We start from the raw sequence: 26,731 nt of genomic DNA on the forward strand, positions 1-26,731 counted from the left end.
AGGGTGACCGCAGGGACCCTCCACTGCAGCCGAAGAGCATTTGTGTAAAAAGGAAAAGATCCGCAGAATAAATTCAAAGTGTTTTTTATTCTGGACTGTAAAAAATGTAAAGAAAAAGAACAAAACAGCATAAAAGTAATAAAAGTGTTGTATCATCCCAAAAACTACAGGTTGCCAAAAACAAGCCTCCTGCAGCTCCGCCCACGGAGAAATCTGACTGCAGAGAGGTGGTTTTTATTGTGAAAAGTCAAAAAGCCTAAAAAAATGTATATTGTTGGTGACGTTGTAATTATACCGACCCGTGGAAAAAAGGTATCCTGTCATTTAGGGCTCATTCACCGTCACGGACCAAATATGCGGATTCCCTGCATATTGTTTTTTTTTTTGCGCATCTAGTTATTGCAATTTTTATACAAAAAAAAAACGCAAGAAGGCCTCCTGTCCGCGGGTGAGTTTTTCATTGCGTTCCCCGTGGCGATATCCCACTCGCGCGGAATGCAGTAAAAGCTCTCCATAGCATTGCTATGGAGAGCGCTCCCCCCCTGTCCACGAGCAGAGAAGCATTGCGATTCTCCAGTCGCCGCTTGCTGCGATTTGCCGCGATTCTCCGCGGTCCTGACAGATGGGCTGACCGCGGAGATCTGTCTGCCGGCTCCTGCTCCTGGGTGACAGTATCCCGCGGCGGAGATCCATCGCAGGATACCGCTACACCCGGGGACAGGCAGCCGAAGGCCCCACTAATTTAATGTGTAAATACGCGGCACATTCCCGTGCATCCCGCGTATTCCCCGTGTATTTACCTGATCCCCCTGCCTTCTTGGTCCGTAACGTGATTTGGGCTCAATCTTTCTCACACACATAAATCTGTGCGCCTCGATACCCCAATGTAAATCAGCGGGGTTTGTAACAAATTGGCGTGGAATACAGAGCGCAAATACGCCGGTGTGAGCGAGGCCTTACAGCGCATGCTGAATGATGTAAAAAGGTGCTGAATTAAGGATTGATGTGATTTTTCGGCGTCCCTCCATGCAATATATTATATGCACCGCAAAATGGTACCAATAGAGAATACAGCGCGCTGCGCAATAAGAGCGCCGTCATACGGGGATGCAGATGGAAAACTGGTGAAGTTATGAAGAAATCCCACAAATCTCCAGGACCTTCAGTGCCAACTGGCTGCATCCTCAAGGGGTTAAAACCCAAAGCAGGCCAGTCACTAAGGGGTTATTCTAAAATAACTCAGACAAGTTGTGGACACCCTCTTAGGGGGGAAGAGGCGGCCCACATCTCATGTCACTCCTTTCATCTCACCTTTTCAAGGCTGTGTTTACTTAGTAAGGAATACAGCTGCAACCAGGCAGAGCGGAGAGCACTGTGCAGGGTCTGGAGAGAGGTAAGTGCTGGGTGTCTAACTGTAGGGTTGGGAGAGAGGTAAGTGCTGGGTGTCTAATAGAGATGAGCGAGCACCAAAATGCTCGGGTGCTCGTTACTCGGGACGAAATTTCTGCGATGCTCGAGGGTTCGTTTCGAGTAACGAACCCCATTGAAGTCAATGGGCGACCCGAGCATTTTTGTATATCGCCGATGCTCGCTAAGGTTTCCTTGTGTGAAAATCTGGGCAATTCAAGAAAGTGATGGGAACGACACAGAAACGGATAGGGCAGGCGAGGGGCTACATGTTGGGCTGCATCTCAAGTTCACAGGTCCCACTATTAAGCCACAATACCGGCAAGAGTGCCCCCCCCCCTCCCAAAAACTTTTACTTCTGAAAAGCCCTCATTAGCAATGCATACCTTAGCTAAGCATCCCACTACCTCCAACAAAGCACAATCACTGCCTGCATGACACTCTGCTGCCACTTCTCCTGGGTTACATGCTGCCCAAACCCCCCCCCCCACGACCCAGTGTCCACAGCGCACACCAAACTGTCCCTGCCCAGCCTTCAGCTGCCCTCATGCCACACGCTGGCCTCATGCCACACCACCCTCATGTCTATTTATAAGTGCGTCTGCCAGAGGAACCGCAGGCACACACTGCAGAGGGTTGGCATGGCTAGGCAGCGACCCCCCCATAAAAGGAGCGGGCCGATAGTCTACAATACTGTACAGAAGCAATGAGAAATCCAATCCTGTGCCACCTCCATCTGGAGCTCTACACGTGGGCATAGCAATGGGGAACCTGTGTGCCACACACTATTCATTCTGTCAAGGTGTCTGCACGCCCCAGTCAGACCGCGGTTTTTTATAAATAGTCACAGGCAGGTACAACTCCGCAATGGGAATTCCGTGTGCACCCACTGCATGGGTGGCTCCCTGGAACCCAGCGGCGGTACATAAATATATCCCATTGCATTGCCCAACACAGCTGAGGTAGTAATGTCGTGCTTAATACAGGTGGGCTTCGGCCCACACTGCATGCCCCAGTCAGACTGGGGTTCTTTAGAAGTGGACACATGTAGGTTAAACTCCGTGTGCACCTACAGCATGGGTGGCTCCCTGGAACCCACCGGTGGTACATAAATATATCCCATTGCAGTGCCCTACTCAGCAGAGCTAACGTCAGATACAATACAGGTGAGCTTCGGCCCACACTGCATGCCCCAGTCAGACTGGTAATATGTACCTTAACAGTAACCTCGTTGGTGGTAATGTGGTGGTGACTGTGGACCTAGTAGCGCGGTTTTATGTAGTTGGTTTTCGGAATGTGGCCATGATTAAGTGGTCCGTGGCGGGGGGATGGTGGTGGTGCTCTCTTGTAGTGTCGTTAAAGGTGAAATTCTTGGACTGCCACCAGACGGACCAATGCAAAGGTATTTGCCAAGAATGTTTTCATTGTTGGAGGAGGAGGGGGATGTTTTGGAGGCACTATGTGTCCTCTCCACGTGTCCGTGGTTATATGCACCTTAACAGTAACAGCGTTGGTGGGAAATGGCCTCGCCGCCATCATGTCTTTGTGAAGCCTCTGTTTCCACACCCCAGTGACATAGCATTAGCAGCGGTATAGGTAGAGCCCAGAATTAGTAATATTTCAGCGGTAGCATTAGGGACAGGCCCCACTAACATATCACTAGCAGCAGTATAGAGGGAGCGCAGTCTTAGTTCCATTTCAGTAATAGTAGCACTCAAGACAAGCCCCAGTAACAATTCCGAAGCAGCAGTATAGGAGGAGCGCAGTCTTAGTTCCATTTCAGTAATAGTAGCACTCAAGACAGGCCCCAGTAACAATTCCAAAGCAGCAGTATAGGAGGAGCGCAGTCTTAGTTCCATTTCAGTAATAGTAGCACTCAAGACAAGCCCCAGTAACAATTCCGAAGCAGCAGTATAGGAGGAGCGCAGTCTTAGTTCCATTTCAGTAATAGTAGCACTCAAGACAAGCCCCAGTAACAATTCCGAAGCAGCAGTATAGGAGGAGGAGGAATATTAGACACAGATTGATGAAGCTAAAAGGTCCCCGTTTTGGATGGTGATACAGAACGATGCTTCCATCCGCGGGTGCAGCCTACGTATTGCTTAGGTATCGCTGCTGTCCGCTGGTGGAGAAGAGAACTCTGGGGAAATCCAGGTTTTGTTCATCTTGATTAGTGTAAGCCTGTCGGCACTGTCGGTTGTCCGCTGGTGGAGAAGAGAAGTCTGGGGAAATCCAGGCTTTGTTCATCTTGATGAGTGTAAGCCTGTCGGCACTGTCGGTGGACAGGCGTGTACGCTTATCTGTGATGATCCCCCCAGCCGCACTAAATACCCTCTCTGACAGGACGCTAGCCGCAGGACAAGCAAGCACCTCCAGGGCATACAGCGCGAGTTCAGGCCACGTGTCCAGCTTCGACACCCAGTAGTTGTAGGGGGCAGAGGCGTCACGGAGGACGGTCGTGCGATCGGCTATGTACTCCCTCACCATCCTTTTACAGTGCTCCCGCCGACTCAGCCTTGACTGGGGAGCGGTGACACAGTCTTGGTGGGGAGCCATAAAGCTGTCCAGGGCCTTAAAGAGTGTTGCACTGTCTGTGCTGAACATGCTGCTGGATCTCCGCACCTCCCCTGCTACCTGGCCCTCGGAACTGCGCCTTCTGCCACTAGCGCTGTCGGAGGGGAATTTTACCATCAGCTTGTCCGCCAGGGTCCTGTGGTATAGCAACACTCTCGAACCCCTTTCCTCTTCGGGAATGAGAGTGGAAAGGTTCTCCTTATACCGTGGGTCGAGCAGTGTGTACACCCAGTAATCCGTAGTGGCCAGAATGCGTGCAACGCGAGGGTCACGAGAAAGGCATCCTAACATGAAGTCAGCCATGTGTGCCAGGGTACCTGTACGCAACACATGGCTGTCTTCACTAGGAAGATCACTTTCAGGATCCTCCTCCTCCTCCTCCTCCTCCGCCTCCTCCTCCTCAGGCCATACACGCTGAAAGGATGACAGGCAAGCAGCATGGGTACCGTCAGCAGTGGGCCAAGCTGTCTCTTCCCCCTCCTCCTCATCCTCCTCATGCTCCTCTTCCTCCTCCTCAACGCGCTGAGATATAGACAGGAGGGTGCTCTGACTATCCAGCGACATACTGTCTTCCCCCGCCTCCGTTTCTGAGCGCAAAGCATTTGCCTTTATGCTTTGCAGGGAACTTCTCAAGAGGCATAGCAGAGGAATGGTGACGCTAATGATTGCAGCATCGCCGCTCACCACCTGGGTAGACTCCTCAAACTTTCCAAGGACCTGGCAGATGTCTGCCAACCAGGCCCACTCTTCTGAAAATAATTGAGGAGGCTGACTCCCACTGCGCCGCCCATGTTGGAGTTGGTATTCCACTATAGCTCTACGCTGCTCATAGAGCCTGGCCAACATGTGGAGCGTAGAGTTCCACCGTGTGGGCACGTCACACAGCAGTCGGTGCACTGGCAGATTAAACCGATGTTGCAGGGTCCGCAGGGTGGCAGCGTCCGTGTGGGACTTGCAGAAATGTGCGCAGAGCCGGCGCACCTTTACGAGCAGGTCTGACAAGCGTGGGTAGCTTTTCAGAAAGCGCTGAACCACCAAATTAAAGACGTGGGCCAGGCATGGCACGTGCGTGAGGCTGCCGAGCTGCAGAGCCGCCACCAGGTTACGCCCGTTGTCACACACGACCATGCCCGGTTGGAGGCTCAGCGGCGCAAGCTAACGGTCGGTCTGCTCTGTCAGACCCCGCAGCAGTTCGTGGGCCGTGTGCCTCTTCTCTCCTAAGCTGAGTAGTTTCAGCACGGCCTGCTGACGCTTGCCCACCGCTGTGCTGCCACGCCGCGCGACACCGACTGCTGGCGACGTCCTGCTGCTGCTGACACATCTAGATTGCGAGACAGAGGTTGAGGAGGAGGAGGAGGAGGGTGCTTTAGTGGAGGAAGCATACACCGCCGAACATACCACCACCGAGCTGGGGCCCGCAATTCTGGGGCTGGGTAGGACGTGAGCGGTCCCAGGCTCTGACTCTGTCCCAGCCTCCACTAAATTCACCCAATGTGCCGTCAGGGAGATGTAGTGGCCCTGCCCGCCTGTGCTTGTCCACGTGTCCGTTGTTAAGTGGACCTTGCCACTAACCGCATTGGTGAGGGCGCGTACAATGTTGCGGGAGACGTGGTCGTGCAGGGCTGGGACGGCACATCGGGAAAAGTAGTGGCGACTGGGAACCGAGTAGCGCAGGGCCGCAGCCGCCATCATACTTTTGAAGGACTCCGTTTCCACAACCCTATACGGCAGCATCTCAAGGCTGATAAATTTCGCTATGTGGACGGTTAACGCTTGAGCGTGCGGGTGCGTGGCGGCGTACTTGCGCTTGCGCTCAAACACTTGCGCTAGCGACGGCTGGACGGTGCGATGCGAGACATTGCTGGATGGGGCCGGAGGTGAGGGTGTGGGTGCAGGCCAGGAGACGGTAGTGCCTGTGTCCTGAGAGGGGGGTTGGATCTCAGTGGCAGGTTGGGGCACAGGGGGAGAGGCAGCGGTGCAAACCGGAGGCGGTGAACGGCCTTCGTCCCACCTCGTGGGGTGCTTGGCCATCATATGTCTGCGCATGCTGGTGGTGGTGAGGCTGTTGGTGGTGGCTCCCCGGCTGATCTTGGCGCGACAAAGGTTGCACACCACTGTTCGTCGGTCGTCAGGCGTCTCAGTGAAAAACTGCCAGACCTTAGAGCACCTCGGCCTCTGCAGGGTGGCATGGCGCGAGGGTGCGCTTTGGGAAACACTTGGTGGATTATTCGGTCTGGCCCTGCCTCTACCCCTGGACACCGCACTGCCTCTTGCAACCTGCCCTGCTGCTGCCCTTGCCTCCCCCTCTGAAGACCTGTCCTGAGTAGGCGTTGCACACCAGGTGGGGTCAGTCACCTCATCGTCCTGCTGCTCTTCCTCCGAATCCTCTGTGCGCTCCTCCCTCGCACTTACTGCCCTTACTACTACCTCACTGCAAGACAACTGTGTCTCATCGTCATCGTCCTCCTCACCCACTGAAAGGTCTTGAGACAGTTGCCGGAAGTCCCCAGCCTCATCCCCCGGACCCCGGGAACTTTCCAATGGTTGGGCATCAGTGACGATAAACTCCTCTGGTGGGAGAGGAACCACTGCTGCCCAATCTGAGCAGGGGCCCGAGAACAGTTCTTGGGAGTCTTCCTGCTCCTGAGCATGTGTCATTGTAGTGGAGTGAGGAGGCTGGGAGGAAGGAGGAGCAGCAGACAGAGGATTCGGATTTGCAGCACTGGACGGCGCAGAACTGTGGGTGGATGATAGCTTGCTCGAAGCACTTTCTGCCATCCACGACAGGACCTGCTCACACTGCTCATTTTCTAATAAAGGTCTCCCTCGTGGACCCATTAATTGGGCGATGAATGTGGGAACGCCAGAAACGTGCCTCTCTCCTAATCGCGCAGCAGTCGACTGCGATACACCTGGATCAGGAGCTCGGCCTGTGCCCAAACCCTCACTTGGGCCTACGCGTCCTCGGCCACGTCCACGTCCTCTAGGCCTACCCCTACCCCTCAGCATGCTGTATTACCAGTGATTTCCCAGGCAGGAAATAAATTGGCGCAAGCCTGCAGGACAAATAGAATTTTTCCCTTTTATTTTAAAGGGAAGGCCGGCCCACTGACTATATTCAATCAGATAAGAAATCTGTTCCACAGAAATGCAGTTATATGAAGTGCAGCAGAGCAGTGATTTTCCCCAGGCAGGCAGGAAATAAATTGGCGCAAGACTGCTGTTAAACGTAGCTGGCTGCGTATGATTTTTTTACTATCTCCACCCACCACACACGTACACAGAACGCTGAGGACTGACAGAGGCAGGGCACATAGAATTTTTCCCTTTTTTTTTTAAAGAAAAGGCCCACTGACTATATTCAATCAGATAAGAAATCTGTTCCACAGAAATGCAGTTATATGAAGTGCAGCAGAGCGGTGATTTTTCCCAGGAAGGCAGGAAATAAATTGGCGCAACACTGCTGCTAAACGTAGCTGGCTGCGTATGATTTTTTTACTATCTCCACCCACCACACACATGCACAGAACGCTGAGGACTGACAGAGGCAGGCCAAATAGAATTTTTCCCTTTTTTTTTTTTTTAAAGAAAAGGCCCACTGACTATATTCAATCAATAATATATGTCTTCTGGCCCTGCCTACACAATTCTCTCCCTGTAGTATTACTGCAGGGCGCAATGCTCTGCACAGCCGATTTTGAAAAAAAAAAATAAATGCAACACTGCTAACAGCAGCCTGCACAGTACTGCACACGGTTAAATGTGGCCCTAAGAAGGACCGTTGGGGTTCTTGAAGCCTACACTCACTCCTAACACTCTCCCTGCCTAACCACCACTTCTGTCCCTGTAGTATTACTGCAGGGCGCAATGCTCTGCACAGCCGATTTTGAAAAAAAAAAAATTGTGCAACACTGCTAACACTAGCTGTAGGGTTGGGAGAGAGGTAAGTGAAGGGTGGCTACCTGCAGGGTCGGGAGAGAGGTAAGTGCAGGGCGTCTAGCTGCAGAGCTGGGAAAGTGGTAAGTGCTGGGTGTCTAGCTGCAGGTCCAGGAGAGAGGTAAGTGCTGGGTGTCTACCTGCAGGGTCAGGAGAAAGGTAAGTGCAGGGCGTCTAGCTGCAGAGCTGGGAAAGTGGTAAGTGCTGGGTGTCTAACTGCAGGGTCGAGAGAGAGGTAAGTGCAAGGCGTCTACCTGCAGGGCTGGGAGAGGGACAAGTGCCGGGCGTCTAGCTGCAGGGTCGGGAAAGAGGTAAGTGCTGGGTGTCTAGCTGCAGGTCCAGGAGAGAGGTAAGTGCTGGGTGTCTAGCTGCAGGGCCAGGGGAGTGGTAGGCGCTGGGCGTCTAGCTAAGAGAGTGGTACGCGTCTAGCTGCAGGGCTGGGAGAGAGGTTGGTGTCGGGCATATAGCTATAGGGCCGGGAGAGGAGTAGGCTTCAAGCTGCAGGGAGAGGGGTAGGTGTTGAGCTGCAGGTCCGGGAGAAGGGTAGGCACTTTGCGTCGGGCTGCGAGAGGGAAGGCATCTAGCTGCAGGGCCAGGGGAGGGGTAGGCGTCTAGCTGCAGGGTCGGGGGAGGGGTAAGCGTCTAGCTGCAGGGCCAAGGGAGGGGTGGGCATCCAGCTGCGGGGCCAGGAAAGCGGTTAGCGTCTAGCTGCAGGGCCAGGAGCAGTAGGCATCGAGCTGCAGGGAGAGGGGTAGGTGTCGAGTTGCAGGTCCGGGGGAGGTGTAGGCGTTGGGATAAGAGTAGGCATTGAGCTGCTTGGCCCGGACCGGGGTAGGCGGTGAGCCGCAGGGCCTGGACAAGGGTAGGCGTTGAGCCGCAAGGCCTGGACAAGGGTAGGTGTTGAGCCGCAGGGCCGGGACAGGGGTAGGCGACGAGCTGCAGGAACGGGAGTTGAGAGGGGAACCACTTTTAGTGTCTTAGGTAGAGATGAGCGAGCGTACTCGGAAAAGCACTACTCGCTCGAGTAATGTGCTTTATCCGAGTATCGCTGTGCTCGGGTCTGAAGATTCGGGTGCCGCTGCGGCTGACAGGTGAGTCGCAGCGGGGAGCAGGGGAGAGCGGGCGGGAGAGAGGGAGAGAAAGATCTTACCTCCGTTCCTCCCCACTCTCCCCTGCAGCTCCCCGCTCCGTGCCGGCACCCGAATCTTCAGACCCGAGCACAGCGATACTCGGATAAAGCAAATTACTCGAGCGAGTAGTGCTTTTCCGAGTACGCTCGCTTATCTCTAGTCTTAGGCGATAAGTCCGTTCATTTAATCACCACAACTCTCATCATTTCCAGATCTGCCTGAACTATTATTTTGCTGTAGTTACAACTTTATTTTCCATCTTTCCTCCATAGTGTGATGCATAGAAGCTCTGGATGTTATAATGTGGTGGGCGGGCCGGCTTATCCCTTTATTCACCTCCTGCAGTCACAATGCTTTGTATATAATTTGTGTCGCTCTACTTACAATTAGGGCTCATTCACGCAGCGTATTTAACCTTGGTCTGTGAATTCTGTATATCTTGGGCCTTCTTGCAATTTTTTTCTTTGTTTGCAATCGCTGGGCAAAAAAAGCCTTACAGTTTGTATATTTCTGTGCAAATACATATGTATCGTGCGTGTCTGCGCAGGCCCACTCACTTCAATGTTCAATGGCCTGGTATGTACATGTACTCGTCACAAATGCAGGTCTGCATGCTCCAAAGTGGATTCAGCACTCCATGCTGCGTGCATAATACAGAGCGCACCTCCACGCGTGTGAATGAGCCCTAAGATGTAGATCTCTGCTCCTGCGTGGGACGCAGTGGGAGGTATTAATGGTGGAATAAATGAGCTGGAGAACATAGGCGCCAATTATCTGGCCCTAGAGTTCATATGACAGTCCGCTAAATATGACTGGTCTTGGAGTCCTTGTAATGCTGCAGTTCTTCTGTGGCTTCCTTAGGAAGGTTATAGTTTCTCCTCAGAGCACATAGGTACGAGGAGACTTGTAAGACCATGCATGCGCCGCTGGGAAGATGGGTCAAGAGGGGTATCATATCTCCTTAACGAGAGCACCCAAAAACTGTGTGGAGACCCCTAGGGTATGAGTGGGTCAGGTGCGGCATTGTCTCTCTCTCCCCCCAAGGAAAGCACCCAGAAGGGGTGTGAAAAGACACCAGAAAAGTAAATGTGTGGAGACTAGGTGTCTCCACACACTTTTTGGGAGCTCTCCTTAAGGAAAGACAACACCCCTCTTGACCCACGTTACAGGCCAGAAATCTACTACACACTGAGGGGCAAAAACCCCTGGACAGCAGTTTGTGTGTGGTTTTCTGGCTTCGTTTCCTAATTCCAATCATTGTTATAAAGGGTCTGACATTGATTTGTGGGAATGTTGCCATCCAATACGTGGCGCTGCAGAGGTAGTGCTCCATCTTTCTTGTATTGTTTCATATTCTCAGAGGCAAATAAGGAAGATGAAACAATACCTCTACAGCGCCACCTATTGGAAAACGGCATTTCACACTTACATAAATTCCCCAGAGGAGCATGCATGGCCTTATGTCTCCTCACAGCTTCCAGGCGCTCTCCCTAAGGAGACACTTCACCCCTTCTGACCCACGTCACAGGCCTCTTACCCAGCCAGCAAACTACTGCACACTGATGAGGGGCAATCACCCCAAAACAGCTGTCTGTGCTTGGGGATCTTTTCCCTCCGCAGAAGATGCTGGCTCTGGCTCATATACCTAGTGCAGCGAACAGGAGTTAATGGGAAGTAGCGCTAGTGGGTGGTGGCAACTCTCGCCTGGTCACGGTGGTGGCTACTAGGCCTACAAGGATAGTTCGAGCTGCAGGCTGGATTGTTAACGGTTTTCTGGCTAAATGAATTGGTGTGGGCTTGTTGTGTCGCCAGTGCCTTAAAGGGGTTCTGTCATTAGAAAAAAAATCAATATTTGACTATTCCTCCTCCCCCATCAGCCTTCTTACCACATCTTCCCCTCACCGATCTTCTCTATGCTCCTCCAGTCCCCCTGGTCACGTCGCCTCTAGCTGGCAGGATCCTTTTTCTTCCTGTGACGTTGCATATGTTGCAGCATTATCCTTCCTCTAGGTCGGTGTACCTGGTCACTAGTGAGGGGAATACCAAATCCTATGCCTGGCTATCGTTGGGACTGCGCATGTACAGTGTCTTGCTGCGAAAGTCCATATACTATTCCCGCTAGGCACTAGTGACCAGGTACACTGACCTGCAGGAAGCAGAATACCCCGAATGTATGTAACATCGCTGGAAGAAGAGGATTCGGCAGGCTGGAGGTGAGGTGACCCGAGGGACTGCAGGAGCCAGGAGAAGATGCAGTAGGAAAACTGACTGGGGACAAATGGAGAAGTGTTATTTTTGATTATAATTATAATATTTTCTCTAATGACAGAACGCTTAGCCCTCTCCCAGCCCTGCAGATTGACGCACGGCGCCTACCCTTCTCCCAGCCCTGCAGCTCGACACTTACCCCTCTCCCTGCAGCTAGATGCCTAACCCTCTCCTGGCGCTGCAGCTAGATGCCTAACCCTGTTCCGACCCTGCAGCTAGACGCCTACCCCTGTCCCGGCCACCCCCTGAAAATAAGACACTGTACCTCTTTTGGGGCAAAAATTAATATAAGACAGTGTCTTATTTTAGAGGAAACACAATATTAACATTATGACTGCCATACAGGAACCTCTGGGTAACTACATGAGTCATTATTATAAGACTTGTTGAAAGGTCTGACTTTGACTTTCAGGAGTTCTGCCTTCCAGTAGGGGGTGCTGCAGAGGCATTGTTTATCCTTCTATGTAGCTTCTTTAGTGACTTCTTATATAAGGTTGTGAGTCACCAAGAGCCCCTCTAATCACTTGTATAATCTATGTACCAGAAAGAGCAGAGCTGATCCAGTACGAAGCGTCTTCTGAAGACATGAGGGTCTACAAGGTGACAGTCGCCACGGGAAATTACCTCTCTGCTGGGACCATTGATGCCATCTCCATCAGTCTTGTGGGATTGAAAGGAGAAAGTGCTAAGCAGGAGCTGTCCCACCTGTGGATACCTGGAACGGTGAGTGGTCTTGGAGTTAGGGGCCAGCCTCAGCTGTGTGTGGTCCTTGAGTGGGCGCTCAGTCTATCCCATCCTCAGCAAACATGATTTACTCTTTACTATTCACCCCTCATTCCCAGTGAACCCCAGAATCTACTTGGGTTTGTAGGGTCCTGGCAACATAAACCACTTGGTGGAAGAGAAACCACAGCCATGTGTCGGTGGGTCTAGTGGTGTCCTGCAGCACTAGGGTTCTGCCTAAGCAGTCATGTCTAACCAGGGGATGTCTGGGGCTCTACGTTTATCTAGATATGATCGACTGACCTTCCAGGGAGCAGACTTCGGCCCGAGGAGCTCCAGATATCCATCCATAACACCCTGGATTCCATGTAACCTTAATTTTTTGTCTAAAATATAGGAGATGAAACTGGAAAGAACTAAAGAGCTGAGAATAGATCCCCCTAGAGGTGACAATAGATGAGGGGTGGGCATGGTATTACTGGGGTGTCTAGACTATGGCAAACTTGCACCATGAGTCCAGATTTATCTTACATATGGGAGGAGCTCTGAGGGAGTCATTACATTCACCTCTGGATCATTCCATCAATGTTGGGAACATCTGAATCCACACATGGTGACTACGATGTGCTGCCTCATCTTCCAGGTAAGTATAGGTGACATGAGGGCGCAGGATCTTCTCTCTTCACATATTCTTGTGGCTCAGTCTGTTGTATTTGTGGCTGTTCATAATGGTGGTTCTCCATATGATCACTCTCATCCAGAGGGCCCAAATATTTTGCAGCCCGAGCCAAACAAGTGTGCGTCTCCCAAGCTAATCTCCCTATATTCCACCAGTCCTCTGCAGCCAGTAAAACAGGGCTGTCTGCTGTAATAAGGGGGTTCATGTTCCTTCTGCCTCTACAGGTGTGTGACTATGAGCTGAACATCAAGGAGGATATTGGCGAGCTCCTGTCGGTGCGACTCTTCAAGGAGACTTACCTGTTCCCGGTCCACGATGCCTGGTACTGCCAGTATGTCAAGGTCATCGACCCCTTTGGGAAGCTTCACAAGTTCCCCGTGTACCAGTGGGTCTCCGGGGACACCAGTGTGCTGATCCCTGAAGGGAGAGGTGAGTAATCCTGAGCAGGGGGGATGACCCAGACATGGAGGGAAAACCTTCTATAACATGCGGCTCCACCAAGAGAACATATCATGGTGGTCTATAGTCAGGCTGATGACTCCTGGCCATCCAGTCACTTGTCATTCTGCTGTGTTGATCCAGAAGGAAATGGAAATTAAGACTGAGGCTTATTTATAAGCATAAAGAACCTTGCTGACTCAAATATGGTCAGCAGCCTATCTCCAGATCAGTTTATTGGTCAGGACATGACCATAAAATTTGGCTCCATGGGCCCCACACCGGGTCTCCAGCTGGTAAAATTGAGGACCCCCTCCTCTCATTTACCCAAGATGTTTTGATGGGGCACATGGAAAGTGGTTATCTAAAGTAGACTATCCTTTAAGAAATGATATTAGAATCTGCCATCGTATTCTGACCTCTAGTGAACAGTCAATGTAACCTGTTCTTCTTTCAGGCCATGTATTATCCCTGAGATCTAGCAATGCCCACAGAGCGTATCGGCTGACGGAGCTGGAGAAGAGTAGAGAAGTTTACAAGTGAGCGTTCCCTGACCGATATGAGCACGTGCTATAGATTTTGGGGTACCCTAGGCACATGTCCTCCATTACCATCTAATTCTGGTGACTGTTTTGCAGATGGAAGATGTACGCTCCACGGGCCCCATACTGCATTGATGCAGACAGCACTGATCTTCCCATCAATGAACGGTACTCCGACATAAAGCGCGGCAGCTTCAAGCTCACCAAGATTCTGGCGTGAGTGTTTACTAAACTCCAATTATACCAGATGAATCAGAAACTTTGTAAAGTGCCCCCTTGTGGCCAGTGTGTTAACATATGGAGGGCTGTGGAAGCTTCTATCAGTCCAAAAGAGTGCCAAATCTGTATGTGTCACTGATCTATGATGCTGTTGGGTGCTCATTTCAGGTGGCTTTTCGATAAAGATGTAGTTTTTAATGCAGTATTATACAGCCAGAATTAGGAAAATGCGGCATCCGAGGAGCGAGCCCCAGCTAGGAAACAGCAGGGTAGATTTTGGGTCCTGTTACAGGGCTTTACCGTCTCTCACCCGGAGGGTAACCAGGGACATGGCCAAGGGGCTGAGGGCAGGCTATTAAATAGGGGATAACCTAACCGGTTTACCCTAGGTCCTTTTGTCTCGTGACTCCACCGTTCCATCTGCTGTGGTGAATACAGACAATGTTACAAATATAACAATCCACTCACAGGGATAACTTTTAAGGAGCAGAGCCGGAAACAGACGGCAAAACTCGTTTACTGAACAAACTTAGTAAAACAGTCCAAAACACTTTACATCCAGCAACAGTAGAAGCAGCAAATTGGTATGCAGTGTGACAGGGAGGATTCACAGGTAGGCAGGAGAAACCACAGTCCCAGTTATCTGTGGGTCCTGGTAACACACTTCCTTCTCTTCAGCTCTCTACCGGTACGCGTATATTGTATTTCAGCCGCACTTCGGTAGCGGTGAGCGATTCCAGCGACCTCAGTGGTTGTTGGGTACACACCCCTCTTTGGAGATCTGCACGAGTGCTACTTCACGAGACCCACGGGGGGTTAGGTTTAGGGTTGGGGTTAGGGGTTAGGGTTAGTTGCCGACCCTTCTACGGCCGTGCTGCTGCTTATTTAACGGGCCGCCCACTCGTGCACATCTCCAAAGGGGGGTGTGTACCCAACAACCAATCAGGTCGCTGGAATCGCTCACTGCTACTGAAGTGTGGCTGAAATACAAAATATGCTACCGGTACACACTCACAAGTCCCGTTGCATTCTGGGTTGGCTGGCAACTTCTCTTATTCCTTTCTTTCTCTCTAGGCTGTGAACTCCTGAGGATAGTAGTCCCAAAGCAGCCACTAGGCCATCCACTCGGCCTCCTCCATTCTGGGTCTCAGTCAGGCCAGGCAGATTTTCTCCTAGGACATGGCAGACTTGTTCGTGTCCTCCTCTGCAGAATTCCAGACTCGACTCTCTTACTGGCTGAACTAACTTGGACTAACTCAGATTTCTCCACTCCCTCCCTTAGACTTTCTCAGATTAGACTCTCTTGCACTCCCATTCTGCAAACATTAATATAAAGCATGGTCAGGTGACCACAAACTCACAACACAAAACGATACATTTCCAGACAGACAACTCATTTGCAGGCATTAAGGCCTCCTTGTCCAGGGGTGATTCTTCATTGTGTTAATCCGCACGTGGGTAATGCATGAAACTCTTTCCATGGGATAACTATGAAAAGCACAGCCCGATAATCACGAGCGCAAATCCACTGCAATTTTTTCCCCGCTCACGTATAAAAATCGCGGCGAAAATCCACTTGCGTTAAAAAGCAACGCCCGTAGACAGGCGGCCTAACCCTTCCATTCCTGCAAATGTCAATACACATGTTGCTGAATCATACCAGATTCACAGACAATATACAAGACAATACAGACTACATATAGCATGCATCTCTGAGGGGCCACTATAAAACATGGCTGCTTTCTCTCATCGGTGCTACACCTGTCCGCTGGCTGGTTGTGGGACAGCAGTTCAGCACATTCACTTCAATGGAAAGCATCCTGCTATAATATAAATATATATAATCTACCCAGCTTCGCCCGAGGTAACTTAGTACCGGTATTACTTCAGAGGAACTGAGGAATAAAATCTGTAGATTCTACTCTGACTGCATGTACCAGTGTCCCTCTGAAGAATGTGCCACTCCTCACTTTATACTCTTAACCCCTTCAGTGGCGAGTTTCTTACCCCCCTGTCAGACCCACCAGGGCAGGTTTTTTAAATGGCCCAATCATTTATTTTCAACTAATTTTCCAGTCGTGTTCCAAGACCAATAACTTTTTCATTTTTCCACTGACACGGCCGCATGAGGGCTTGATTTTTGTGCGACAAGTTGTATTTTTTGATAGCATCACTTTTGGGTATATATAATGTATTGCAGAACTTTAGTAAAAAAAAATTAGTAGGGAGATTGGGGAAAAAAATAAATTCTGCCATTTGTCTTTTGGATTTCATTTTTATGGCGAAGAACACAGTGGGCCAGCTGTCTTCTGCATTCCCTGCTCGGAGCGCTCAGCTGTATGACAGAGCAGAGAACAGCTGGATGCAGAAGACAAGCAGGGACACCCCTGTATAACAGTCGGGCGCTCCGAGCAGAGAACAGCTGGGTGCAGAAGACAAGCGGGGACACCCCTGTATAACAGCCGGGCGCTCGAGGCAAAGAACAGCCGGATGCAGAAGACAAGCGGGGACACCCCTGTATAACAGCCGGGCACTCGGAGTGGGGAACAGCTGGATGCAGAAGACAAGCGGGGACACCCCTGTATAACAGCCAGGCGCTCCGAGCAGAGAACATATGGGTGCAGAAGACAAGCGGGGAAACCCCTGTATAACAGCCGGGCGCTCCGAGCAAAGAACAGCTGGATGCAGAAGACGAGCAGGGACACCCCTGTATAACAGCCGGGCGCTCGGAGCGGGGAACAGCTGGATGCAGAAGACAAGCGGGACACCCCTGTATAACAGCCAGGCGCTCCGAGCAGAGAACATATGGGTGCAGAAGACAAGCGGGGACACCCCTGTATAACAGACGGGCGCTCGGAGCGGGGAAGAGCCGGGTGGAGAAGACAAGCGGGGACACCCCTGTATAACAGCCAGGTGCTTGGAGCGGGGAAGAGCCGGATGGAGAAGACAAGCGGGGACACCCCTGTATAACAGCCGGGCACTCCAAGCAGAGAACATATGGGTGCAGAAGACAAGCAGGGACACCCCTGTATAACAGACGGGCGCTCGGAGCGGGGAACAGCCGGATGGAGAAGACAAGCGGGGACACCCCTGTATAACAGACGGGTGGTCGGAGCAAAGAACAGCTGGATGCAGAAGACAAGCAGGGACACCCCTGTATAACAGACGGGCGCTCGGAGCATAGAACAGCCGGATGCAGAAGACAAGCGGGGACACCACTGTATAATAGCCAGGTGCTTGGAGCGGGGAACAGCCGGATGCAGAAGACAAGCGGGGACACCCCTGTATAACAGCCGGGTGGTCGGAGCAGAGAACAGCTGGATGCAGAAGACAAGTGGGGACACCCCTGTATAACAGCCAGGCGCTCCGAACAGAGAACAGCTGGATGCAGAAGACAAGCGGGGACACCCCTGTATGACAGCCGGGCGGTCGGAGCAGAGAACAGCTGGATGCAGAAGACAAGTGGGGACACCCCTGTATAACAGCCGGGCGCTCCCAGCAGAGAACAGCTGGATGCAGAAGACAAGCGGGGACACCCCTGTATAACAGCCGAGCGCTCGGATCGGGGAACAGCTTGAAGCAGGAGACAAGCGGGGACACCCCTGTATAACAGACGGGCGCTCGGAGCAGGGAACAGCTGGATGGAGAAGACAAGCAGGGACACCCCTGTATAACAGCCAGGTGCTTGGAGCGGGGAACAGCTGGATGCAGGAGACAAGCGTTGACACCCCTGTATAACAGCCGGGCGCTCCGAGCAGAGAACAGCTGGATGCAGAAGACAAGCGGGGACACCCTTGTATAACAGCCAGGCGCTCCGAGCAGAGAACATATGGGTGCAGAAGACAAGCAGGGACACCCCTGTATAACAGACGGGCGCTCGGAGCGGGGAACAGCCGGATGGAGAAGACAAGCGGGGACACCCCTGTATAACAGCCGGGCGCTCCGAGCAAAGAACAGCTGGATGCAGAAGACAAGCGGGGACACCCTTGTATAACAGCCGGGGGCGCTCCGAGCAGAGAACATATGGGTGCAGAAGACAAGCGGGGACACCCCTGTATAACAGCCGAGCGCTCGGATCGGGGAACAGCTGGATGCAGGAGACAAGCGGGGACATCCCTGTATAACAGCCAGGTGCTTGGAGCGGGGAACAGCTGGATGCAGGAGACAAGCGGGGACACCCCTGTATAACAGCCGGGCGCTCCGAGCAGAGAACAGCTGGATGCAGAAGACAAGCGGGGACACCCCTGTATAACAGCCGGGCGCTCCGAGCAGAGAACAGCTGGATGCAGAAGACAAGCGGGGACACCCCTGTATAACAGCCGGGCGCTCCGAGCAGAGAACATATGGGTGCAGAAGACAAGCAGGGACACCCCTGTATAACAGCCGGGCGCTCCGAGCAGAGAACAGCCGGATGCAGAAGACAAGCAGGGACACCCCTGTATAACAGCCGGGCGCTCCGAGCAGAGAACAGCCGGATGTAGAAGACAAGCGGGGACACCCCTGTATAACAGCCGGGCACTCGGAGTGGGGAACAGCTGGATGCAGAAGACAAGCGGGGACACCCCTGTATAACAGCCGGGCGCTCCGAGCAGAGAACAGCCGGATGCAGAAGACAAGCAGGGACACCCCTGTATAACAGCTGGGCGCTCCAAGCAGAGAACAGCCGGATGCAGAAGACAAGCAGGGACACCCCTGTATAACAGCCGGGCGCTCCGACCAGAGAACACCTAGATGCAGAAGACAAGCGGGGACACCCCTGTATAACAGCCAGGCGCTCCGAGCAGAGAACATCTGGGTGCAGAAGACAAGCAGCCTCACGTTTGAGCGATCATCTTGTTCTGTAAATGACACAACGATTATCACTCAAAAGCCATCTATTAAGCGATAATCGTTGTGTCTAAATGGGCCTGAAGGGTTTTCATTTTGCAGGATGAGTTGCACTTTTTATTCCCATTTGGTGATGCCTGCAGCATTTTGATCACTTTCTATTCCGTTTTTTTGTATGGTAAGATAGGCTAAATTAGCTTTTTTCCCCTCCTTGCCGTGCTTCCTGCAGATTAAGTAATGTGTAACCGCATGTGTAATTTTGTTTTTATTTTTTACAAGTTAAAAGGATGAAGGTGGGGTTTGGGCATTTAAAAAATTTTTACTTCTTACTTTTTTTAAATTTTTGTCTCTTTTTGCATAATACTTTTTTAAAATTCTTCTAATACTCTGCTATGCGGAGGCACAGCAGGGTATTAGACAGGCTATGGCGCTCAGACATAGCCTAATTTAGCCGGCAGACCCGAAGGCTATACTCAAGCCTCTTAGTTTAGCTAGAGATAAGGGGTGTATTAGTGAGACAGAGTACAAGTTTATGGTCCCTGATAGCCCTAGGCTATCAACCCTTTATACTTTACCGAAGGCACATAAGGGGACACATCCCCTTAGAGGACGTCCTCTTGTGTCAGGGGTGAACAACCTAACCCAGAATTGTAGCGTGTATATTGAGACCCTTCGTACTGGCTCTGCCGCCTTATGCACGCCATACAATCAACGTCCTCCACCAACTTGGGGGCCTTTATGTGAGCCCCCACACCTTCATTGCCACCCTGGATGTGAAGGCCCTGTATAGTTCCATCCCACACCAGGGTGGCATTAAAGCAGTTTCTCACTATCTTTCACAAAGAAGTTCCCAGTGTTGGGAACATAACACCTTCATGTTGGACCTATTAAAAGTCGTGCTCACGCATAGTTATTTTCTCTTCAACAACAGCTCAGGGGTTCTGTGATGGGGACGCCCTGTGCCCCATCGTACGCCAATCTGTACCTGGGCTGGTGGGAGGAAAAGGTTGTATTCCCCTCTGACTCCACCAAATGGTCAACATCCTATGTTGGATACATTACATTGATGATGATCTGATTTTGTGGTCCGGCTCTAAAAACCAATTTCACGAGTTTACGGGTTTTCAGAATCATAATGACCTCAATTTACGGTTTACATCTGATATTAGTGACACATCAATGGTCTTTCTGGATGTCCGACTCACATTACAATCTGATGGGAGTATTACTTCCAGCCTCTATCGCAAAGACACTGCAACGAATAGTTTACTCCAATGGGACAGTTTCCAGCCATACAGTCTGAAGAAGGGCATCCCGAAGGGCCGGTTTTTGTGCCTGCGACACAACTGCTCCAGTGATGAGTCCTTGTAACAGAAAGTATGAAACTTAGAAATAGGTTCATACAAAGAAAATATCTCCGAAACGTTTGGATCAAGCGGAGGCCGTCGCTAGATCACAAGACTAAATCGTTGATTCCACGAGAAAGGGATTCTTCCACAAAATTGAGTCATCGTACGTATGACAGCAGACACGCTGAAGTCCTCAATACCCTCAATAATCATTGGGATATCCTGCAGAATGACCCGGACATCAAGAATGTAATCTCAGACACCCCCAGTATCACCTACAGAAGGGGCCACAACATAAGAGATCATCTTAGAGAGCCACCTCAGAGTCCAAACCTACCGGCACATTCCCATGCTGTGGCTGCGCTGCATGTCCGCTTGTGGATAGAAGCAAGACTTTCTCTTCCACAACGACAGGCAAAGTTTACACCATGCGATATCTTGTCAACTGCAGGACCACAAATGTTGTGCCCCTGGCCCCTTGTACGTGTGACAGCAGTATGTTGGTAAGACCTGCCAACAGGTCCGCCGTCACATTGTAGCACATATGGGAAATATCCGAAGAGCAGAAAGCACACCATTAGCAAATCCCCCCCTAATCGTATGACCTGCGCCAAGTGCACACATGTCCATTGCCTCCATTGCATAAAGGCAGAGTTTAGCAGCTTGGCATTAAGGAAACACAGACGTGCAACATTGTAGTGGGCTACTTAGCCCACATCCCTTTACATGAGCTCGCTGTACTTGGAGAATAATCTTGGTGGTTCCCCCTCATCTGTATTGGAGGCATTTCATCAGTGGCTTGCTGGTGGTGGCTGTAATTTCCATTAGTCTGTTTTACCTTTTATCCTGTAGTCGACAGGTTCACAGAAGTAGAACTAATCCTGTCTGGGCGAATGGAGGGGTATGAAAAGAGGGCGGATAGACAGTGGGGCTGCAAAGCTGACTTCACCCAAGACGTGACCTTTATTTTCTTGTACCCAACAGTGATAACTCCATGAACTCCTCTATATCTGCTTTCTTACAGGGGACTTGAGGTGGTGCTGAAAGGTCTCACGAACTGCACTGATTCCTGGAGAAATCTAGATGACATCACGACTGTGTTCTATTTCAACAGAACTGACATCTCTGGTGCGTTGCCTCTTGTGGTTACCAATGTGGTCTTGGCCCCGGTTGATCTCCGCTCTTGTCTTCCCTGGGTCTCCAGGCTTCTTGTGACATTTCATGTAATCCTCCAGCATGGTTCTAGCTGGTTCTCCCGGCTCCCTCTTCAGTGCAGCTGTTCCCTATAGATGCACATTTCTACTGGTCACCAAAATTCCAGGTTCTTGCTCCTTTCTCAGTAGAACCTCTTTACTGTGCCTACAACCCTTATTGTTGCTTGGGGAGCTTATAGCCAAGGAATAAGGTAGGGCTTAGCACACAGCTATTCACTTTCATTGCTTGTGGTGATGACAAAGTGCCTTACACTCAGTTCTGGGGCTGAGACAGGATTTCAGTTCTCATGGGTCCAAAGATAACTATATCCTATGGTTGTTGATCGTTAGTTATGATAGCCTTCTATAAACCAGTCTCCATCTCTCTGTCTTCTTCAGATGAGGTCTCCCGGATCTGGAATGAGGACTCCTTCTTTGGTTATCAGTATCTGAATGGAGTCAACCCAATGCTGATCCAGAAATGCCTCAACCTACTGGAGAACTTCCCAGTCACCAGCAGCATGGTGGCTGCATCTCTGGGGACCTCCACAGACCTTCAGAAAGAGCTTCAGGTGGGGCATTCTGAGAGAGGACGGCGACTACTGATGATGAAGCTTCTCTGACATGTCATGACCATGTGCTGTTCTTACAGAACGGGAATGTCTTCCTGGCCGACTACAAGATTCTCCAGGGAATTCCTGCCAATGACTGTATAAATGGGAAGCAGCAATACATCAGCGCCCCCATGTGTCTGCTGTGGAAGGACCCCCAGGACCAGCTGCTCCCCATCGCTATCCAGGTAATGTCCAGTCACTCAACGGAGCATATCAAAGGAGTTCCACCCTTATTGTTCCTGGTACACTCAGCCCTATTCCACATCATAAACGTGGCCCCTGAGTACAGCATCCATAGTTCTTATGACCACGAGCCTTATCGCCTTTGATGGCCGCTATGCCTTTTTACTGACCTCACTAGTGTGCATTAAACCTGCACACCGTAAGGCGGTGGCTTGGCGGACTACTGCTCTAGATAACAGGAATGGGGAAAACCTCAGATCCGGGTAGGTTAAACCCTCGAATACAACAGCCAATAGCAACTGCATCATGTAAGCAGATGACAGGGGGAGGCTGTACTTTCTGTCAGCATCCTGCAGTATTACCAGGCACCAATGGGCTCACATGGAAGCCTGACGTGCCTCCATGTCTGCCGTGTAATTCAGCCTATTAGGCCCCGCCTCCCACAGGTCTAATAGACTGCATTCCTCATGTAGCGCACTCTACTAAGACTTTGACAGCAGTGTACTAGACTGGCGAGCAAACAAGTCACCTTGAGGTGCTAAAAAATAGCATCAAAGTTTAATTTAAAATTTTATTTTTTTTGGACTTTTCCCACTAACTCTTCTTTTTGAATGGATAGAATGGCAAAATATTTCTTAAAACGGCACATAATGGGTATTACAGCACTTTTAACAACCCAGACAGTGAAAATCTCTAATGGTGAACACCCTAAAATAATGCTGAGAAGTATAAAATAATGCCAAAATTGATCTTATTTTTTAACGTGTTACAAAAAAAATCCAAAAATCACATGTACCTCAGAATAAAAACTACAACTTGATGAATAGCTAAGTGCTGCCTGTAATTGGCTGAGCAAATGCTGCCTGTAATTGGCTGAGCACTCAGCCAATCAGCACAGACCTTTCAGGAGGCGGGGATTTTTAAATCCCCATCTGCTGAAAGAGCTTGACAGCAGTGCAGTGGAGCCAGCCGGAGGACGCGTCTGAGAGGCGGGGAGGTGAGGATATAACTTTTTTATTGTTTCTTCACCAGCTAGGGATGATTTTCAGGGAAGGGGTTACATTTCAAGCCCTTCCCCGAAAATCATGCTGCGGGGGTTGCCTAAAACCCACTGCTTTCAATGGGGCTGGCAGCAGCAGTACCGACCCCATTGAAAGCAATGGGATAGCATCCTGGTCTTCAGTCACAGCCGTGGCAGAGGATTCCTTCATGAAGGAAACTCCTGTCACAGCTGTCATGGCTGTGGCAGAAGTCTGCGATATACTCCCTATGTTTTCAATGGGGCGGACGCTGCTGCCTCCGGCCCCATTAACAACACTGAGTGATATCGCAGATTTCTTCTCTGCGATGCGAAGCTCTGCTGAAAAATCGCAAATTAGTATGAAAATCATTGGTTTCATAATTATCGCTGTTGCATCGCAGGGAAAAGAATCGCTAATGGGTGTCCACCCTTCCACCTCAAAAAAGTTAAACACGTACCCCAGAATGGCACCAATAAAAAGCCCTCATATAGCGATGTCAATGAGTTATGGCTCTGGGAATGAGAATGAAAATCACTTAATCCTCAAGGCAAAGAAGAATATAATGGGGGCGTCGTTAAGGGGTATCTGGTCTAACACCACCTCCTAACCCTGAACTATTAGAGCAGTTCTGCTCAGAGCTCATCTCTCACCCTTGAGGACTCGGTGTTATACAGACAGCCCAACGATGGCAGTGATCACCGGAATACTCTGACCTCCACTGGCTGCAATTGATCACTGGAGATCCAGGCAGTAGGTGCACAACTGTCGCCTCGGCAGGCGTGATTGGGGCGGCACACTAGGCGGTTATTATAACGCACCTAAGCTGTTCGCACAGCTGTAAAGGAATGACTACACAAATAGTGGAGCAGAATGAATGCACATCAATCAATGCGGTGCGTCAACCGCTCACTTGGGATCTTGTTAAATCTCCTGCAGATCTGTTTCTCCGTGGTTGTAGCTCACAGATCGGCCCTGTGTAGTCCGCTCCCGCAGTCCTGTCATCAGCTGCCTCTTGGCATTGCACTGACTAGATGCAATGTCCTCATAGGTGTTGTAGATTCAAAACTGGGGGAGACCATTAGTAAAAAGCATGACCATTTGGTCTACAGCCATTAGTCCCAACCCTTCCATTACCTGTGGCCATGGTATTTCCACGTGGAGTAGATAAGTGGCGTCTGATATCGGGCAGTCAGTAGATCAGTTGGTGTCTGTCAGAAAGACAACACTTCCTTGTGGCAAAATTTCCAGAACAACCTCTGTCCAGACACTGAACAAGCAGGGAATGCTGTGAGAACCATTGTACGATGACATGTACATAATGGGTCATCTCCACACTTGAACAGATATGACTCTTGAGCTGATCTCTCACACCTTCTGAGATTCTTTGGATGTCTCATCTGCTTCCATTACAGTTGGGTCAGACTCCAGGAGAACAGACACCGATCTTCCTGCCAAGTGACTCCGAGTGGGACTGGACCTTGGCCAAGATCTGGGTGCGCAATGCCGAGTTCCAGGTCCACCAGACCATCTATCACCTGCTCCACACCCACCTCTTAGCTGAAGTGTTTAACATGGCGTCCCACCGGCAGCTGCCTCGTAACCACCCAGTGTATAAGGTGAGGAGTGAGATGTCCACCACATGGTTGGGTCTCTGTAATGGCGGACATGCACTCGGCTCTGGCTTATTGTCTATTTTATTACAACTCTACAATCTCTGCTCAACCGACAACCAGATTCATTCTTCTTTCTCGTTATTTCTCCAGCTCCTCATCCCTCATCTGCGCTACACTCTGGACATCAACACTCTCGCCAGAAAGGATCTTGTTGGTCCTGGGGGTATCTTTGATCAGGTGAGACCCTTGTATGTCCACATACAATCTGTAGTGGAGCTGTGACAACCAGTCAGACGTGATGGAGGCTGGTTGTCGGCAGCAATGGAGGACTAGCTGTTACTGTAGTAAGATGTGTGGAGCTTATGGACATTTGTATTACTGGGGATGTTGTATGCATTTCCACTTTTAAATGCTTTTGTTTTGCACTTAGATTATGGCCGTCTGTAAAGAGGGGTTTAAAGCTTTGGTGCAGAGAGCGATGGAGGAGATGACTTATAGCGCCCTCTGCCTGCCTGAAGATATTAAGGCTCGAGGATTGGAATCTATCCCCAACTACTTCTACAGAGATGATGGGCAGATGATCTGGGAGGCGATGGAGAGGTGCAGTATACGGGACAATGTCTGCCATGCCTGTGGAAGGGTCATGTCCAGAAACACATTCTTAATATAATTGTAAGGTCCAGATATAAAAACGGAACTCATCTGAGTCCAACTGTAGGCATTCACAAACTGCATTCTCTTCTTGTGGGACTTGCAGGTATAGATGAACCACACCCCCGAGGTACTGAGGACCAGGAAGCTCCGCCCCAGTATTGTCCATATGTATACAAGATACAGTGCTGTATACTGCACAGCTAAATGCTGTATAAATGCCCCACAGCACGCACTTGCCACAGATACAGCATGGAGCGCCCATACAAATGGTCACTTTATATTATCAGATGAAAGATAACAAAGGGAAACAATACCCTGCGTGTCATACTTGGTCCATGTAGTTAGACACTGCCAAGCTGTCTAGTCTCTTGGGGTTTGAGTCTTGATGCTCCCGCTGGCAGAACTCTGCAGGGTGCGGGATCAATGGAGGAATTCTATCTATGATGATTGTGGAAGGAGCCAGAGAAGACCCTAGACTATAGATGAGCCCACAATCTAATCTTCCATCTCCTTTGCCCTACAGGTTTGTCTCCAACATGGTGCAGCATTATTATAAGAGTGACGAGTCGGTGCGGACAGATCCAGAACTGCAGGCCTGGGTGGCTGAGATCTACGAGAAGGGATTCCTAAGTAACAAATCCTCAGGTACGACCATCATAATGTCACCAACACGGGCAGAGCGGCTCCGTTACAAGACAAATCAGTAGAAAATAAGTAAAGATTTCCTCAGTTGGGTATTTCATGTTGTAGACTGCAGTCACATCCAGAGCAGCAATCAGACTACAGCTGTGTTTCCCTGGTCTGTGGGGTCATACATCTCATTGCTAATGGGGTACAGCAGAAGAAGGCTCTTGTATTTTTGAAAGTGGGAGCAAAGCTAAATTAAGAGAGGGGAAAAAAGAGGCCGGTCCTTAAGGGGTTACACAATGACTTTGGGGGTTATTTTGGCCCGTAATAGAGACCAAAATAGGACGTGCCCTGGTTTTGTTTTTACACTCATAAATATGCTGTTTTGAATACCCCAATACAAATCGGTGGCTTCAGCTCTCCATACTGCACACACAAGAAGCCTGCTGACAACATTAAGCAATGGTGGGCCAAGAAGGAGCTTCGCGGTGCGCACGCCTTGGGCCTTAATCGGGATCATGTTGACAAAATTGCTGGCCTTCACTGGCGGAGATCTGGAAAAGCGAGTTCATGATTGCCGACAGGATCAAGTCATAAATGCAAAGCTATAGAAAACGCATCACCAAACGTACTGATGACGCACGCAGAAAATGCCACATGGTGCCAGAACAACACGTTGCCTCCAGCGGCACAGACCTCATATGGCCAATCTAATCCAAATACCTACAAATAC

At 50.5% G+C, this 26,731-nt stretch overlaps 1 protein-coding gene across 1 annotated transcript in view; it reads left to right on the top strand.

Annotated features, from left to right (window-relative positions):
• The first annotated feature begins 1,306 nt into the window (after positions 1-1,306).
• The window catches only part of LOC136591700 (hydroperoxide isomerase ALOXE3-like), a 29,832-nt gene continuing 4,407 nt past the window's right edge, over positions 1,307-26,731 (top strand). Inside the window, exons 1-12 of the mRNA XM_066588544.1 lie at positions 1,307-1,393; positions 11,860-12,038; positions 12,942-13,146; positions 13,613-13,694; positions 13,794-13,913; positions 21,117-21,220; positions 21,685-21,857; positions 21,938-22,084; positions 24,517-24,720; positions 24,868-24,954; positions 25,148-25,317; positions 25,895-26,016. Of these exons, the coding sequence (XP_066444641.1) occupies positions 11,901-12,038; positions 12,942-13,146; positions 13,613-13,694; positions 13,794-13,913; positions 21,117-21,220; positions 21,685-21,857; positions 21,938-22,084; positions 24,517-24,720; positions 24,868-24,954; positions 25,148-25,317; positions 25,895-26,016 (1,552 nt within the window). The 5' untranslated portion in view covers positions 1,307-1,393; positions 11,860-11,900. The remainder of the gene's footprint in view (positions 1,394-11,859; positions 12,039-12,941; positions 13,147-13,612; positions 13,695-13,793; positions 13,914-21,116; positions 21,221-21,684; positions 21,858-21,937; positions 22,085-24,516; positions 24,721-24,867; positions 24,955-25,147; positions 25,318-25,894; positions 26,017-26,731) is intronic.

Source organism: Eleutherodactylus coqui, chromosome 1 (genome assembly GCF_035609145.1).
Source record: "Eleutherodactylus coqui strain aEleCoq1 chromosome 1, aEleCoq1.hap1, whole genome shotgun sequence".
Taxonomy (NCBI): Eukaryota; Metazoa; Chordata; class Amphibia; order Anura; family Eleutherodactylidae; genus Eleutherodactylus; species Eleutherodactylus coqui.